At 38.0% G+C, this 18,276-nt stretch overlaps 1 protein-coding gene across 2 annotated transcripts in view; it reads left to right on the top strand.

Annotated features, from left to right (window-relative positions):
• The window catches only part of ANO6 (anoctamin 6), a 209,948-nt gene extending 193,440 nt beyond the window's left edge, over window positions 1-16,508 (top strand). For both annotated transcript variants that reach the window (XM_057556242.1, XM_057556243.1), the window contains 3 exons: window positions 1,801-2,003; window positions 3,462-3,567; window positions 13,270-16,508. In XM_057556242.1, coding sequence (XP_057412225.1) covers window positions 1,801-2,003; window positions 3,462-3,567; window positions 13,270-13,476 — 516 coding nt within the window. In that variant the 3' untranslated portion in view covers window positions 13,477-16,508. The remainder of the gene's footprint in view (window positions 1-1,800; window positions 2,004-3,461; window positions 3,568-13,269) is intronic.
• Window positions 16,509-18,276: the final 1,768 nt, after the last annotated feature.

Below are 18,276 nucleotides of genomic sequence, written 5' to 3'. Positions count from 1 at the left end.
ACAGGCACCAGGGATATGAAAGGGCATCAGGCAGGAGTCTGGTATAAAATCATTCATTCTAAAGCCGCTGGTTCAATAAATAAGCTTAATTGACATTGTTGTATCATGCCAGAGCATCTGCTATTGAAGACCCATTTTAATTTATTTTGATATAAATGGAAAATTGTGTTTGGGACAGCATGGGAAATGAAGCACACTGCATTTATTTGTACTCTTGCAGTGTGTCTCAAAGCAGCTCAGTTCAGGAGGAAAAAGTATCTTGTCAGAAGGCAATAGAATTATCTTCCTTGTTGGAATTTTTGTAGCTTTTTGAAGCACATCTGCAGGTGATTCTATAAAAAGCTAAAGTTGAGTTAAATGATAACAGGAAATTTTAATCTATTGAAATCTAGGAAAAGTAAAATATTCTTGTCCTTCACCACCACCACTACCACCACCGACAGGCAAGCCTACACACACCCAAAGAGACTCCACGTCAGAGGAAATGACAAAGCTGGTTCTAGTGGCGGGTGGGGGGGGGAGTTTTGCAGTAGAAAAGCCCCTCAGTTGTTTTTCTTGCTTTACCTGAGACCTTGTTTATTGGCCTGTGGTCTCACTGTGTCTAAACCATATGTTCAGATGAATACTATTAAAATCGTGTTGTGCAAAAAACATGTCTTTTCTTCTTCTGCTTCAGTAAATGACCGAAACATTTAGCTTTGTTTATTCACATAGAATTTGGATTGAAGAATATTCTTTACTTTCTCCTTCCTTCAAACCAGTTTTACACATTGAGAGATTAAAGCCCAAATTAAAGAATTTTGGAGAAAATTCATGTAATTCATAATAGCTTTAGATCCTAATAAATGTCTGCCTGGCGTAGACTCCGGTTTAAAACTGACCCATATTTATTTCTTTAATCTGGGAACACACTAAACTCTCTTTATGTTATTTGATAACTTACAGTGTTTTTAACTCTATCTATTTAACCTTTTGGAAGTTTAGAGGCTTAGACACTAGGTCTAACAAAATAGATATCATTGCTTGACTGTATGAATAGAACGATCCCAATACACTTTCTTGTTACTACATTTTATTAAAGTAACAGAGTTCTTGCTGTCTAATAAAGCAACAGACATAAGTATATACTGAGAGTTTAAATCAGACTATGGGTTGACTTGTCTAAACAAGTCAAGATACTATAGGGAAAAAGTATGAATTTGAAGGAAAATAGATATTATGTAGTTAGTATTCTATTTTTAAGAGGTAAGTGATAAAAAAGTAGCTTTTTCTCATTTATTTATCTACAAAGGAATCATATAAAGCCAACCTATTTTCATAATATTGACCTTAGTATGACGCATACAAAAGGGCCTTCTAAATCATAAAAGATTAAATTATATCAAATAGTGCTCCAAGGTTGATTGAATTTCATTATATTCTAATTTTTAAAAATATAATTTATAAATAACATGCAAGCAGCTCTTGAGTTGTCCACAATACCCTAGTCTACAATTATTCTTACTGTACTTAAGACACATAATAGGCAACTATCAGGCCTTTGCTTTTGAACTGCAGGTGGACTTCTGGACATTCCCTTAAAGACCAAAAGCAAAAGAACTATTTTACTTTAAAGCAGCTGCTCAAAGACTTTAGGATACTCACTACCTATATCCATTTGACAGGAAAGAATTAAGGTTTCTGAGTCTTTAATTTAAAAAAATAAATCAACTGATGAAAATGTAATTCTGGCATGTCGGTTAACCTTAGCTATAAAGGCTCTCAATTAATACCCCCTTTACTGTTTTCTTCCCAACATAGGCCATGATCATTGCTTTCACATCAGACATGATCCCCCGCCTGGTGTATTACTGGTCCTTCTCCGTCCCGCCCTATGGGGACCACCCACATTACACCATGGAGGGATACATCAACAACACTCTCTCCTACTTCAACATTGCCGACTTTAAAAGCAAAAGCAAGGAAAATCCGTACACTGAGCTTGGTGACTATACCACATGCAGGCAAGTTCTGCTTATAAGTGTTTAAAAATGCGCTTCATCTTTTAAAGGACTTTTATTGTAATATAATTCTATTTGGTATCATTTAAATAAAATTGCTAAAGATGTTTTTTTCCTAGCTTTCTTTTCAGTCAGACTTTAAAAAGGATGGGATATAAAAGTTAATACAGACTAGGGTTAGAACTTTCAAGCCAAACCATAAGGCAAGATTTTTAAATGAGAGTTTCAAATGATTACAGGAAGACTGATCCAGGGGGAAAGTCCTATATCTTAGAACTGAAGAAACTCTAAGAGTTCCAAAAAGCAAGATAATTCAGTTGTTATGACTAATGTGTTATTCAAGCACAACCTGACGGTACTGAATGATGACAAAGTAGTATGTACCATCACTTAACAAAGCAACACAAAGACAAAAATAAATACCTCAGCCTGGCCTAACAGTGTTCTCTAAAAGTGTTCCAAAGCTCTCTGCACTAATATTAATGGCTGGTAAGATCAACTGTGGACAGTGTACACTTAGTTTTGTTAACTAAGTTACTAACTGAAAAGTTTGTTGACTGCATGTCGTAGAGTTGTGTGTGTGTGTGTTTTTTTTTTCAAAGTCTTAAACCTAAAGGAGGCTTTAAAATTCATTTAGTTCAACTCCTCAAAGCCTTCTCTGATTCACATTCTCAACAACACAACCAAGAAACCAGAGATAAGCCCCAGATAAATGTTTCCAAGTTACACATAGTAAAGCCTCTTCAGAATCCCTCATTGAATCTGGTTACTCTTACTTTACATAGTTCTAAAGAGGAATTAAACTAGGTCTAATAGGTTACAGGCAGAAAATGAGAGATGTGCTACCTGAGGGAAATACACTAACAGCAGTAGCATATGATGTCTGACAACAAGGAAATTAAGTAAGAAAATTATAAAAAGTAGGTTAGTATTCTCTGTAGAGATAGATAGCCCCATAGTTGAGTGAACCCTGATGACACCATAATATAAATAAATTTATAAGCATGTTTCTGAAAATATGCTAACTTGTTTTAGTTATACTCTTTCGAGGAAGCAGGGATAAAATTTAAGATATTTTTCTTTTTTACAAAGATGGAATCCATCATTACCATCATCTTCCTCTTGTAAGTTAAATGAAGTATTACTGGAATAGTTATTTCAGGGTTTTGTCATCAAATTAAACTCTTGGAGAAAACTTGGGAGTTCCCTGCTGGCCTAGTAGTCAGGATTCCAGGCTTTCACTTCCGTGGTCCCGGGTTCAGTCCCTGGTCAGGGAACTGAGATCCCGCAAGCCATGCCATGTGGCGTGGCCAAAAAACAAACAAACACTCTTAGAGAAAATTTATATGATGTCCAATTTAAAAGAGTGTTGCATGAAGTATGACCTTTTTTAATGCACCCTTGTTTACAGCATTTGATCAAAAAGAATTATCTCCTGAAATGTCTCCATCTCATTTCCAGGTATCGTGATTTCCGGTACCCTCCTGGACACCCACAAGAGTATAAACACAACATCTATTATTGGCATGTGATCGCAGCCAAGCTGGCTTTTATCATTGTCATGGAGGTAGGAAAAGTATACTCTGAAATAGTTTATGAAGCAGTGTATTTGCAGGCTTTGTGTTGCCTCTTCTGACTTAAAATGTACAATATGTTATCTCTTGCTAATAATTATTTTATAACATTTATTAATAAAATTTGACCTGAGAACAGTAATTAAATGAAGTTGGTTAGGCTTCCCTGGTGGTGCAGTGGTTAAGAATCCGCCTGCCAATGCAGAGGACACGGGTTCGATCCCTGGTCTGGGAAGATCCCACATGCCGCGGAGCAACTAAGCCCGGGCGCCACAACTACTGAGCCTGCGCTCTGGAGCCCGCGAGCCACAACTACTGAAGCCCGTGTGTCTAGAGCCCATGCTCTGCAATGGGAGAAGCCACCGCAATGAGAAGCCCACGCACAGTAGTGAAGAGTGGCCCCCACTCGCCACAACTAGAGAAAGCTTGCGCACAGCAACGAAAGCCCAACGCAGCCAAAAATAAATAAATAAAAATAAATTAATTAATTTTTTTTTTAAAATATTTATTTATTTATTTTTGGCTGTGTTGGGTCTTCGGTTCGTGCGAGGGCTTTCTCCAGTTGCGGCAAGCGGGGGCCACTCTTCATTGCGGTGCGGGGACCGCTCTTCATCGCGGTGCGCGGGCCTTTCACTATCGCGGCCTCTCCCGTTGCGGGGCACAGGCTCCAGACGCGCAGGCTCAGCAGCTGTGGCTCACGGGCCCAGCCGCTCCGCGGCATGTGGGATCTTCCCAGACCAGGGCTCGAACCCGTGTCCCCTGCATTAGCAGGCAGATTCTCAACCACTGCGCCACCAGGGAAGCCCTAATTAATTTTTTAAAATAAATAAAGTTGGTTAACTCCTTTAAAAGTTAAAACCATGTTGTGTGCTAGGGGAATTCAATTCCTTTCAGTTCAGTACTAATTAAAGGCCTTTTTATTTGGGGCACTGGTCTCCATATTAGGCTATGAAGGGGCTTATTCAAGACAAAGATACCATATTTTCCCTGGAGAAACTTTTATTGCTGTAATATTTTTATTTGTATTATTTTTGTTGCATTTTCACAGTATACCTTCTTACAATAGTTTTTTACATCCCTGAAATTTACCAGCTCTGAAAAATGACTAAGGCAGCTATAAATTTGAAATTGATCTAGCCAACTTTACTTCTTACACCAAGTGAATAACTACTACTTAATTCCAAAGATTTGAAAGTTACTTCATTGGTGTGGTCAGTTAGGATTATATTTAGCTGCCAGAAACAGAAAACCCATCAATAGTGGCTTAAACAAATAGGGGTTGATTTTTCTTACATAACAAATTTCACTAGGAGTAGGTGGGTGCTCCTGAATCAACACCAGCTCACTGATGTAAGGACTGTATCTGATTCTCTAGGTTTTCTCTCATTGCATGTCACTCTGTCGTTGTAATATGACTACCGCAACTCCAGATAACATATTTATGTTCTAGGCAGGAGGAAGGAGAAGGGTGATGCTAGCCAAATCTTTTCCTATTTGTTAGGAAAGAAAATGCTTTGCCAGAAGCCCCCAGAGCAGACTGTCACCTACATCTCATTGGCTAGAACTACAGCACATGGTTCCTCATAGCAGCTAAGTAGGCTGAGACAGGAGGTGTTTGGTTTGCTCTGAGTAAAATCAAAATCTGTTTGTTAGCAAGAAAAAAGTGGGACAGGCTACCTGGCTTTGATAATTTTTCTAGTATTTTTTTAAGTAGTTACCAAAAATTAACAGAAGAAAATAGTTCATCATTAGTTCACCATTGTAAGTGGATTCCTGAAGTACAGTATCTGATGTATCGGCAAGAGTCACTAGTTTATATTCAAATATGTAGTTGCCAAAGTGTTTTGAAGTCTACTTTTGATATCATGGTGGACTAGATGCTGTGAGGGGCCATCTCACTACAAAACATTTAGAATCAGTTAAAAACGTAATTTCCTTTGCAGTTTTGAGCTTACTAGAAGGAAAGAGAATATACAAAGAGGAAAAAAACCCATGATTGCCTGAAATAGAGTAGTGAGCACCTCTGAAGTTAAGGAGTGCTCTGAGAACAAGTGCTGTTATTAGTGTCTCCACCTAAAAGCTCAAGGAGACCAAGCCTTGGGTCAGAAGTGTGGTAGAAGAGCTGAACTTGAGATGCTTGGATTCAGCCAGGGACCCCACAAAAGGCTAAATATGTCTCAGAGCAGAGGGAAATGCATATCTTCTCTGAATAAAAGTATCCTTAATTTAGACCCCAGTTTTTTCCCAGATTGAGATAAGCAAATATGAGCTAACTATCAAAGATCAACAATGACAAAGGGGAAATTAAAAAAAAAAAAAAAAAAAGAACAAAAAACCAAGAATGAGATTTAGCCAAAAAAATTAAAAAATAAAAACCTGATTTGGACCATCAATAACTTTAAGAGTTTGAATTATCAGATAAGGAATATAAATTAACCATATATGAAAATATTTAAACAAATAAATGACAGAGCCAAAAGTGAACAAACAATAAGAAACTGTAAAAAAATTATACGGCAATTTTGAAAAATAATTAAAAAGAACTTTTAGAAATAAAAATAGTTGTTGAAATGAAGACATTAACATATGGATAAAACAGAAGTTTAGGCAAATCTGAAGAGAGAATTAGTGAACTGGGAGACAAATCTGAAAAAATTACCACTAGCACATCACAAAGAGAAGAAAATGGAAAAATTTTTTTAAAAAGAGGTTAGATATGGAAGACAGAATGAGAAGGACTAACTTTCCCAAAGAATCATAGAAGAAAAAAATGGATAACTGAGGAGATGCAAATCTGAAGAGTCAGTGGATAAAATTTTTGCAGCATAAGTGACAGACATCTGTTCACAAAGAAGAAAGCAAAACAAATATCAAGCAGAATAGATAACAAAGAAGTCAATATTTACATGCACTGTAAGGAAAGTGCAGCACACTGAATGTAAGATCTTAAAAGTAACCTGAGAAAAAAGACAGATGACTGACAAAGGAAATTAAGATTAGAATGAGAGTAGACTTTTTTTTTAATTGTTGTATAGTTGTTTCACAATCTTGTGTAAGTTTCTACTATACAGCAAAGGGAAGTACAGTTCCCTGTGCTATACAGCAGGTTCTTATTAGTTATCTATTTTATACATATTACTGTATATATGTCAATCCCAATCTCCCAATTCATCGCACCCCCCCACCCCACTTACCCCCTTGGTGTCCATGTTTATTCTCTACATCTGTGTCTCTATTTCTGCCTTGCAAACTGGTTCATCTGTACCATTCTTATAGATTCCACATATATGCGTTAATATACGATATTTGTTTTACTCTTTCTGACTTACTTCACTCTCTATGACAGTCTCTAGGTCCATCCATGTCTCTGCAAATGACCCAATTTCATTCCTTTTTATGGCTGAGTAATATTCCATTGTATACATGTATCACATCTTCTTTATCCATTCATCTGTCAGTGGACATTTAGGTTGCTTCCATGACCTGGCTATTGTAAATAGTGCTGCAATGAATATTGGGGTGCATGTGTCTTTTTGAATTACGGTTTTCTCTGGGTATATGCCCAGTAGTGGAATTGCTGGGTCGTATGGTAGTTCTATTTTTAGTTTTTTAAGGAATCTCCATACTGTTCTCCATAGTGGCTGTATCAGTTAACATTCCCACCAACAGTGCAGGATGGTTCCCTTTTCTCCACACCCTCTCCAGCATTTGTTGTTTCTAGATTTTCTGATGATGCCCATTCTAACCAGTGTGAGGTGATACCTCACAGTAGTTTTGATTTGCATTTCTCTAATAATTAGTGATGTTGAGCAGCTTTTCATGTGCCTCTTGGACATCTGCATGTCTTCTTTGGAGACATTTCTGTTTAGGTCTTCTGCCCATTTTTTGATTGGGTTATTTGTTTTTTTGATATTGAGCTGCATGTGCTGTTTATATATTTTGGAGATTAACCCTTTGTCCATTGATTCGTTTGCAAATATTTTCTCCCATTCTGAGAGTTGTCTTTTTGTCTTATTTATAGTTTCCTTTGCTGTACAAGAGCTTTTAAGTTTCATTAGGTCCCATGTGTTTATTTTTGTTTTTATTTCCGTTACTCTAGGAAGTGGGTCAAAAAAGATCTTGCTGTGATTTATGTCAAAGAGTGTTCTTCCTCTGTTTTCCTCTAAGAGTTTTATAGTATCCGGTCTTAAATTTAGGTCTTTAATCCATTTTGAGTTTATTTTTATGTATGGTGTTAGGGAGTGTTCTAATTTCATTCTTTTCCATGTAGCTGTCCAGTTTTACCAGCACCAAGACTGCCTTTTCTCCATTGTATATCCTTGCCTCCTTTGTCATAGATTAGTTGACCATAGGTGCGTAGGTTTATCTCTGGGCTTTCTATCCTGTTCCATTGATCTATATTTCTGTTTTTGTGCCAGTACCATATTGTCTTGATTACTGTAGCTTTGTAGTATAGTCTGAAGTCAGAGAGCCTGATTCCTCCAGCTCTGTTTTTTTTTCTCAAGATTGCTTTGTCTCTGTGGGGTATTTTGTGCCTCCCTACAAATTTTAAGAGTTTTTGTTCTAGTTCTGTAAAAATTGCCATTGGTAATTTGATAGGGATTACATTGAATCTGTAGATTGCTTTGGGTAGTACAGTTATTTTCACAATGTGGATTCTTCCAATCCAAGAACATGGTATATCTCTCCGTCTGTTTGTGTCATCTTTGAGTTCTTTCATCAGGGTCTTATAATTTCCTGAGTACAAGTCTTACCTCCTTAGGTAGGTTTACTCCTAGGTATTTTATTCTTCTTGTTGCAATGGTTAATGGGATTGTCTCCTTAATTTCTCTTCCTGATCTGTCATTGTTAGTGCATAGGAATGCAAGAGATTTCTGTGCATTAATTTTGTATCCTACAACCTTACCATATTCATTAATTAGTTCTAGTAGTTTTCTGGTGGTATCTTTAGGGTTTTCTATGTATAGTATCATGTCATCTGCAAACAGTGACAGTTTTACTTCTTCTTTTCCAAGTTGTATTCCTTTTATTTTTCTTCTCTGATTACCATGGCTAGGATTCCAAAACTGTGTTGAACAATAGTGGCAAGAGTGGACATCCCTGTCTTGTTACTCATCTTAGAGGAATTGCTTTCAGTTTTTCACCATTGAGAATGATGTTTGCTGTGGGTTTGTCGTATATGGCCTTTATTATGTTGAGGTAGGTTCCCTCTATGCCCACTTTCTGGAGAGTTTTTATCATAAATGGGTGTTGAATTTTGCCAAAAGCTTTTTCTGCATCTATTGAGATGATCATATGGTTTTTATTCTTCAATTTGTTAATATGGTGTATCACATTGATTGATTTGCGTATATTGAAGAATCCTTGCATCCCTGGGATAAATCCCACTTGATCGTGGTGTATGATCCTTTTAATGTTTTGTTGGATTCTGTTTGCTAGTATTTTGTTGAGGATTTTTGCATCTATATTCATCAGTGATATTGGTCTGTAATTTTCTTTTTTTGTAGTATCTCTGTCTGGTTTTGATATCAGGGTGATGGTGGCCTCATAGAGTGAGTTTGGGAGTGTTCCTTCCTCTGCAATTTTTTGGAAGAGTTTGAGAAGGATGGGTGTTAGCTCTTCTCTAAATGTTTGATCGAATTCACCTGTGAAGCCATCTGGTCCTGGACTTTTGTTTGTTGGAAGATTTTTAACCACAGTTTCAATTTCATTACTTGTGATTGGTCTGTTCATATTTTCTGTTTCTTCCTGGTTCAGTCTTGGAAGGTTATACCTTTCTAAGAATTTGTCCATTTCTTCCAGGTTGTCCATCTTATTGGCATAGAGTTGCTTGTAGTAGTCTCTTGTGATGCTGTGTATTTCTCCGGTGTCCATTGTAACTTCTCCTTTTTCATTTCTAATTTTATTTATTTGAGTCCTCTCCCTCTTTTTCTTGATGAGTCTGGCTAAAGGTTTATCACTTTTGTTTATCTTCTCAAAGAACCAGCTTTTAGTTTTATTGATCTTTGCCATTGTTTTGTTTCTATTTCATTTATTTCTGCTCTGTTCTTTATAATTTCTTTCCTTCTACTAACTTTAGGTTTTGTTTTTCTTTCTCTAGTTCCTTTAGGTGTAAGGTTAGTTTGTTTATTTGAGATTTTTCTTGTTTCTTGAGGTAGGATTGTATTGCTATAAATTTCCCTCTTAGAACTCATTTTGCTGCATCTCATACGTTGTGGATTGTTGTGTTTTCGGTGTCATTTGTCTCTAGGTATTTTTTGATTTCCTCTTTGATTTCTTCAGTGATCTTTTGGTTATTTAGTAGTGTATTGTTTAGCTTACATGTGTTTGTGTTTTTTACGTTTTTTTCCCTGTAATTTATATCTAATCTCATAGAATTGTGGTCAGAAAAAACGCTTGATATGATTTCAATTTTTTTAAATTTACCGAGGCTTGATTTGTGACCCAAGATGTGATCTATCCTGGAGAATGTTCCGTGTGCATTTGAGAAGAAAGTGTAATCTGCTGTTTTCGGATAGAATGTCCTATAAATATCAATTAAATCTATCTGATCTATTGTGTCATTTAAAGCTTGTGTTTCCTTATTAATTTTCTGTCTGGATGATCTGTCCATTGGTACAATTAAGGTGTTAATGTCCCCGACCATTATTTACTGTAGATTTCCTCTTTTATAGCTGTTAGCATTTGCCTTATGTATTGAGGTGCTCCTCTGTTGGGTGCATATATATTTATAATCATTATATCTTTGTCTTTAATTGATCCCTTGATCATTACATAGTGTCCTTCCTTGTCTCTTGTAACATTCTTTATTTAAAGTCTGTTTTATCTGATATGAGTATTGCTACTCCAGCTTTCTTTTGATTTCCATTTGCATGGAATATCTTTTTCCATCACCTCACTTTCAGTCTGTATGTGTCCCTAGGTCTGAAGTGGGTCTCTTGTAGACAGCATATAGATGGGTCTTGTTTTTGTATCTGTTCAGCCAGTCTGCGTCTTGAGAGTAGACTTTTTAACATCAATGTGAAAGCCAGAAGAGAAGAGTCTAATATCTTTAAAATGCTAAAGAAGGTAACTGTAAACTCAAATTATAGCAATACTTTGAGTAATTGAAAAATCTGTCCACATTGAAAACACCAAGCCATATGGCTTTCTAGGAGAGTGATACCAAACTTTCTAGAACAGATCATTTCAATATTATACACACTCCTCCAGAGATCAGGAAAAGGAAATACTCTCCAACCCCTTTTAGTTCCTAAAATCAGACAATAGAAAGGGAAGGGGAAAGTATGTCAGTCTTACTCAATGCATAGATGCAAAGATCTTTTTAAGATGTGCAGACTGGATCTAGCAATCTATTTTCAAAATATGACAGCATATCACATTGGCTTTATCCCAGAAGTGCAAGGGTGATGTAACATAGAAAATCTTCATATCTGTAAATATTACCTACCTCAGAAATGGATGGAAAAAAAAAAAACCTCCTTCCTACATCAACTTTTGCCTCTTTACTATGTAATTCTATCACTTGAACTCACTAATATCTTTCTCAGCTCAAAATATTCTCCACTGTCACACTACCTGATTTACAAGAAACATTTGACACAGCTGATCACTCTTCCTTGAAACTCCTCCTCACTTGGCTCCCAGGGAAACACATATTTTGCCTTTCTTCCTACCTCTCTATGCAGTCCTGTCTTAACTTCTTTGCCCGTCCCTTCCTTCTCTTCTTAATGATCCATGGCTCGTTCCTTGGTTGTCTTTTCTCTCTACCCACAGTGTTGGTGATCTCATGCAGTCCGGAGACTTTAAGTGCTATCTATATGTCAGTGACTTACTAATGGATAGCCCCAGAAAAACCTCTCTTCTGAACTCAACCCATCAATCCAACTGCATACTTGACCTTTCTGCTTGGATATCTAACAGATACCTCAAATCTACTGCCCTAAATTCCCATATTTTCTTAAGTCCACTTGCAATGTTCTTCTCCCTACTGTGCACTAAATCTGTTCTGTCCACAGTTTTACCCCCTCTCAATTATGGCAGTTCCATCTCAACAGTTGCTTGGGCCGGAATTCTTGGAGTCCCCCTTGTTTTCTCTCCCCCACTTATTCCACATCCAGTCCTGTTGAGTTTTCCTTTGAAAATATATCACAAATCTGACCACTTCTTACCAGCTCTGCTGCTGCCACCCAAGTTAGAGCCACCATCATTTCTTGCCCAAATTAGGGCAACAGTCTCCTAACTGGACTCCCTATTGTCTTCACATCTCACTCTGAGTAAAAGCCAAAGAAGTCCTGATAATGACATACAGGCCAAACACAATCTAGCCACGCTCTGTTGCCTCCCTGATGTCACTTCACTCCAGCCTTCCTGGAATGCACCCTTCAGGCTTCTACCAGATGGACTGTGTTGGCTGTTCCCTTTGCCTAGAATGTCTTTCTTCCTGATGTCTGCATGGCTAAACCTCCTTAAAATCTTTGCTCAATGAGGCATGTCCAGACTGATCTATATAAAATCTATATAAATTTTACCTCCCACCATAACACTCATGATAACTGTTACTCTGCTTTACTTAGCTCATGCCACTTTTTTCCCCCATAGCTCTTATCACTTTTTAACACTATGTGTAATTTATTTGTTTTTAATTATGTTTATTCTATATTATCTCTATCTTCTTGCTAGGTTAGGGATTTTTGAACAGTGAATAAATAAAAAGGTTTTCAAGCTTATTAGTCATCAGGGAAATGCAAAGTAAGACCAAAGTGAAAGTCCATTTCATAATCACCATGTTGGTTTAAAAAAAAAAAAAGTGATGGTAACAAGTGCAAACAAGGATGTAGAGCAACTGAAATCATCACACACTGCTGGTGGGAGTGTCAGCTGGTATAGTTGGTATGATTTTGTAAAACTGAACATTCATGTAACAGAGGGTCTCAGCAGTTCCACCCCTAGGTGCACGCTTTTGAGAAACTCACAGGTATTCTCCAGAATCCAAGTGCAAGAACGTTCCCAACATCATTGTTTCTAATCCAAAAACTAGACACAAACCCAATTCCTTTTGATAGGGGAACGAATAAATTACAGTGTGTTTGCACAATGGATTATATAGAAGTGAAAATGGACTACAGTTATGCACAATAACGTTGATGAATCTTAGAAACTAATTTTGAATGGAAAAAAAGCAATTTTCAAAAGATTTTACCATACTGACAGTATCATACTGTTTTTATAAAGCTTAAAGCAAGCTTTTAAGCAAGCTTAAAGCAAGCTTAAAACTAAACAAGATACTATTTGGGGATATATACATACCTTGTTAAACTCTTCAAAAATAAAAGAAAATTATATACATATACTAACACAGATAGGTTAGTGTTTACCTTTGGGAAAGAGGCCTGGGAACAAGATAGGAAAGGAACACACATAAAAATATCATAACATCGTCAGTGTCATGGTGAGTGTTCTAGATATTAGATGTATTCTGTTCTACATATCAAATAGTATTCTTGAAATTTATAAAGTAACAAAATGTAGCGCCTTGTCAGAGCCATGCTGTGGTGGGAGAGATTGGGTATACATGATGAATGCCCACCACCTTGTCCTGATATACTGCTAATAATGACTAGCAAAAATAAATGGAAGAAACTCTGTGTTCCCCTACATCTCTTTGTGATTGACATTTTTCTTCTCTCCCTTAGCATATCATCTATTCTGTGAAATTTTTCATTTCGTATACAATTCCAGACGTATCGAAAAGCACGAAGAGCAAGATCAGGAGAGAAAAATACCTAACCCAGAAGCTTCTTCATGAGAATCACCTCAAAGACATGACCAAAAATATGGGAGTCATAGCTGAGAGGATGATAGCAGTAGTAGATAACAATTTACGACTAAAGTCAGATTAAGAGCTTTATGTTCTGAGAAACACTTTAAAGAATTTAGCTTTATCAAAATATATTATGAATCACTAATGAGAATAAGTTAAATCACTTTGGCAAATATGAGTCTTAACTATCGCCATTTTCATGCAGATTATTTTTCAGTTTCAGCTAGCGATGTAGGAACTGGAAAATGTAAAATTGAGATCAAGAAGGGCATAAAACTAATCACCAGGAAAACCAAAAATGTTACTTTTTTTGATAAATTGGAATTTTAGTAACACAGAAGAGGTGTCTTTGTGTGCTTAAAAACAACCCCTGCCAAAGCAGAGTGGATTTTTTTCCTCCATTTGATTATTTTCATTCCTTCTGTTCTCAAGCACGTGATCTTTTTTATTTTTAGGCACTGTTTCATTTCTTCACTTTTTGCCAGATCTGTTCCAGAGTTATCTTTCCCTTACAAATACCATCATTAAAGACTAGACATGCTAGCAGTTGTGTGATTAAAAATATCTAATGCAGAATTCAGTTTGAATGCAGTTTAAGTGTCAGATAGATAGACCCAAGACTTCACAATATTTAGGTGCATTATCACATTCCTACAGAAAAAGAAATCTCAGGTAATAAGAGGAAATTTTCAGTCTTCATCTTGGCCTATCTTTCCATCTCAGAGAAATACTCTTAATGGATTGCAATGAAGATAGCAAGGTTCTGAGCATATTTGTGCTAATTCACAGTGACACCTTTCATCTTCCAGGAGCATTCCTAGAATGTTCTGTGCCTAATCAATGTTGACTGCTTTGCAAATCTCAAGGGAATAAGATGGCAAAAGCAAGGAAAGTTACAGATTGAAACAGAATTGTGACTCATATTGATCAGGATAATTAATTTACCTCTTCTGAAGATATGTCATTTCTTGGAAAAAAAATGAAATCAAGTGATTATACATATTTATCAACATAATGGTTTGGAAAAGATGAACGCATCAGGTTCCCACCAGTTGCCCTTTATCCATGAGATCCCAGGAAGTACAGTATTACAAGCACCCTTGTGATTGTCTCACAGCCATTGTGACAGGCTGGTGCTGCGCGTGTCAAGAGAACAGCAAGTGCCCTCAGCGTGACCGAACCATGTTCCTGCGAGGGGTTCTGCACGTCCAAGTGATCAGCCTACCAAAGCATCTGCCACAGAGAAGGCAGCTCAGCGCATCCTCCCTTCTCTTACTCCCAGCCCAGTAACTTGTTTGCACCTGGGGAGCATTTTTTAGGGAGGGAGAGGGAGAGACAGGAGAATACCTAGATTATTCCCAGAAAAAGAAAAGAGACGGGATTTGATTTGAATTTCCAGCCTCCCCTCAAGCCAATCAGGCAATTAAGGGTCAGAAAACAAATTAGTTTGGTCACAAACTCTGCCGTCAGATGGAGGTAACTTCCTGCTGAACTTCTGCCCCACCGTGCACATCTTGACCTCGATTTATTCAGCTCCACATTCTCTACTGTGCTTTACTGTTTTTCGGGTGCCAGGCCCTCTTGTAGGCTCTGGAAAAGACACAGGGCCCGTACCTCTCACCTGTGACTGGTGACAAGGCAGGGCTGGGTGCAGGAGAGGGTGTCTGGCACTGGATTCTTGCTAGATGGGCCGCCACCCACTGGGATGCTGCTAAATGCCCAGGTGCCACAGGAGCCGAGACACTCTGAGTCCCAGCAGCAAAGGACAAGGAAACACTATTCGGTGAGCAGATTTATAGACTTGTTATAATAGAGTAGCTTCACTCCAGGTCACAATTCTAAATGCCTGCCATGAATGTTAAAAACAAAAAAAACAGTATTTCTGTAGGATTCATCAAAACGGTATTCTGGACTTTTGAATTGTCCCAGTGGATCCGGACCATCTCACTAGCTTTCTGGATAATGTTAATGGTGTGATCAGAGAGTGCTCACAACAGGCCATGTGAGGTCCGGCCACACTGGGAGAAAGAAATGAATTTCTTCCGAGTGGGGAAGTGTTCTCATCCCTTCCCCCGCTCACCCGGGACACTGCTCCTGGAAGTGGTGCCACTTCCTCTCAATTACCTCTTCTCTTCTCTGAAGTGTAGGAGTATCTCCTAGTGTTGGATATGGCAATTACTCACTGCTTATGGAATCATAGAAAAGGAAATGTTTTTGCCTTATCTCCTTGTATATAAAATAGAACTTGAATTGTTCATTTATGTTTTCATAAACCATCTTTCATAAATCGTCTTCATAGTTTAAAGTTTGCTTCTGTGGACAGGAGGGAAAAAAACCTCTACCCTTTTAAGGCAGCGAATGTGATGTATGACGCTGCCAATATTCCCCAAACGGCCAGGTTGTAGTGGGGACCCAGGTTAACCTGTGACACTGACAGTGTTCATGTAAGTCTAGTGCTGACTAGTGGGTAGTGAAGAAAATGTGGGGCTGTGTCTGCAGGCACTCGTGGGCTAGATCTGTAAATGTGAGCAGAGGCGGCACCTTGGAAAAATGGATGGGTGTGGCAGTGGACCTATGAAGGGGAAATCTGGCCCTAGACCTGCCTGGTGTTACCCACTAGAGAAATTTTACTTTGTATCCTTTTGTGATGCCTGTGAATTTTAACAAATCAAAGCATTAGACCAAAATACTCAGGAGATTTTTCTTTAAATATCCCTCAGATGCTTTAGTTATGTCAATAGGAAGGGAAAGCTTTCGTTTTTGTTTGAAAACTAAACAAACAAGACCATTTTGCAAACTGTTTATCACCAAAAGCCTTTCCTTATAATTGCACGTGCATCTTGAATTTCAGAAAACATTAATTCACAATAGGGGGTCAGAATATGCTCTGTGTTGAAACACTTCTTGTACCATTTTCTTGTGTCCATATTATATTTTAAGATGTTTGAAAAGTTAAAATGTATGAGCAGCTTAAGTAAAACTGAAATATTCATGATGCTTTTCATACACTGTGGCATAAGATGTAAAGTTTGTAATATTTTGCAAATTTCTGTGCACTTTAATATTCTTTTATAATTATGAGCAATTTAATAAATTCATTTTTAAAAACAATACTGTGATCTACTCTGTATGCAATTGTCACAGTGATTTTAAGAAAGAGAGCAGATGTATATCTGTTTACCAGTTATGTATCACTCAGATAACAGATGTGCACTTTTATGTGGATTATATCTAAAATTGTATTTTTCATAACTGCACTTACTTAAAAACATGTTTTTTCTGAGAAAAATTGGGGGTGGGGTTTCAGCCAGGGCTGGTGCAGACAGTTGTTGGGATTGAGACCTGCACAGGGCACCAAGCCTGGAGACCAGGTGTGCCAGTGTCAAGCTGCATCCACTAGTAGGGAGAGGTGCTTCCCGCTAATTGCATAAAGATGCCTCTGCATTCTAAACCTGGGGCATGTCACCTGACATGGGGCAATGACTCCCAGAGAGGGCATGTCTCTGATAAGGCTCAGAAAGGCTCTGTTTGGATCTGCCATGGCCTTGGGTACAGAAAGGGGAAATTATGGAGAAGAATATAAAGGAAAATCTCATTAAAAAACCAACCTGTTTTTTTTTTTTTAATCCTGGACAACATAAAATTCAGATATTAACTCATTCCATCCTTTGATTTCTTCTCTCTTTTTGACCAGCTTAAATCTCATTAGGCTTGCAGTAAAACTAAGTCAAAAATAGTCCATAACTGGATCAATAGGAAGAAGCATTTTCTGTGATTCTTAAATGATGCTCTTGGTACAGGTACCGTTGATGTTATTCTTCCCTTGAAGCATTTTAAGTCCAGCAAAGGAGCAACTAGAACTTCTTTAGCAAAGTACCCCCTTCTCATTTCAGGGAAATGATGAAATCTTAAATAACTGTTATTTATCTGACCCCACCAGGTACTGTGCAAGTTGTTTACTTACTTACACATGATCTCACTGCCAACATGATTTTGTTGCAAGGAAATTTTAAGTAATGTTTTTTTTTTTTTTTTTTTTTTTTTTAAATGACATTTTTTAATTTTTATTTATTTATTTATTTTTGGCTGTGCTGGGTCTTCGGTTCGTGCGAGGGCTTTCTCTAGTTGCGGCAAGTGGGGGCCACTCTTCATCGCGGTGCGGGGACCGCTCTTCATCGCGGTGCGCGGGCCTTTCACTATCGCGGCCCCTCCCGTTGCGGGGCACAGGCTCCAGACGCGCAGGCTCAGTAGTTGTGGCTCACGGGCCCAGCTGCTCCGCGGCATGTGGGATCTTCCCAGACCAGGGCTCGAACCCGTGTCCCCTGCATTAGCAGGCAGATTCTCAACCACTGCGCCACCAGGGAAGCCCAGTAATGTTTTTAAAAATGATGAAAGTACATGATTAAAAGAGAAATGCAACATGTCATTAAAAAAATCTCAAGTTATACAAGAAGGCTGTGCTGGAAACCTAAGTCCTGCTATCTCCCTAGCTCAGCCTGGCCCAGCCCACTCCCCAGAGGTCCCAGGAAGTCTTTTTGCCCAAAAGAGACTTCAAAGATGTTCTTTGGTTTTAAAAAATCATATTCAGAAATGTGTGAAGGAGCTTCAAGATGGCAGAAGAGTAAGACGTGGAGATCACCTTCCTCCCCACAAATACATCAGAAGTACATCTACATGTGGAACAACTCCTACAGAACACCTACTGAACGCTGGCCAAAGACCTCAGACCTCCCAAAAGGCAAGAAACTCCCCACGTACCTGGGTAGGGCAAAAGAAAAAAGAAAACACTGAGACAAAAGAATAGGGACGGGACCTGCACCAGTGGGAGGGAGCTGGGAAGGAGGAAAGGTTTCCACACACTAGGAAACCCCTTCACTGG

The sequence above is a fragment of the Balaenoptera acutorostrata genome, chromosome 11, assembly GCF_949987535.1.
Source record: "Balaenoptera acutorostrata chromosome 11, mBalAcu1.1, whole genome shotgun sequence".
NCBI classification, from domain to species: Eukaryota; Metazoa; Chordata; class Mammalia; order Artiodactyla; family Balaenopteridae; genus Balaenoptera; species Balaenoptera acutorostrata.
The sequence above is the reverse complement of the archived record's forward strand: the minus strand, read 5'-3'. Positions and strand labels throughout refer to the sequence as shown.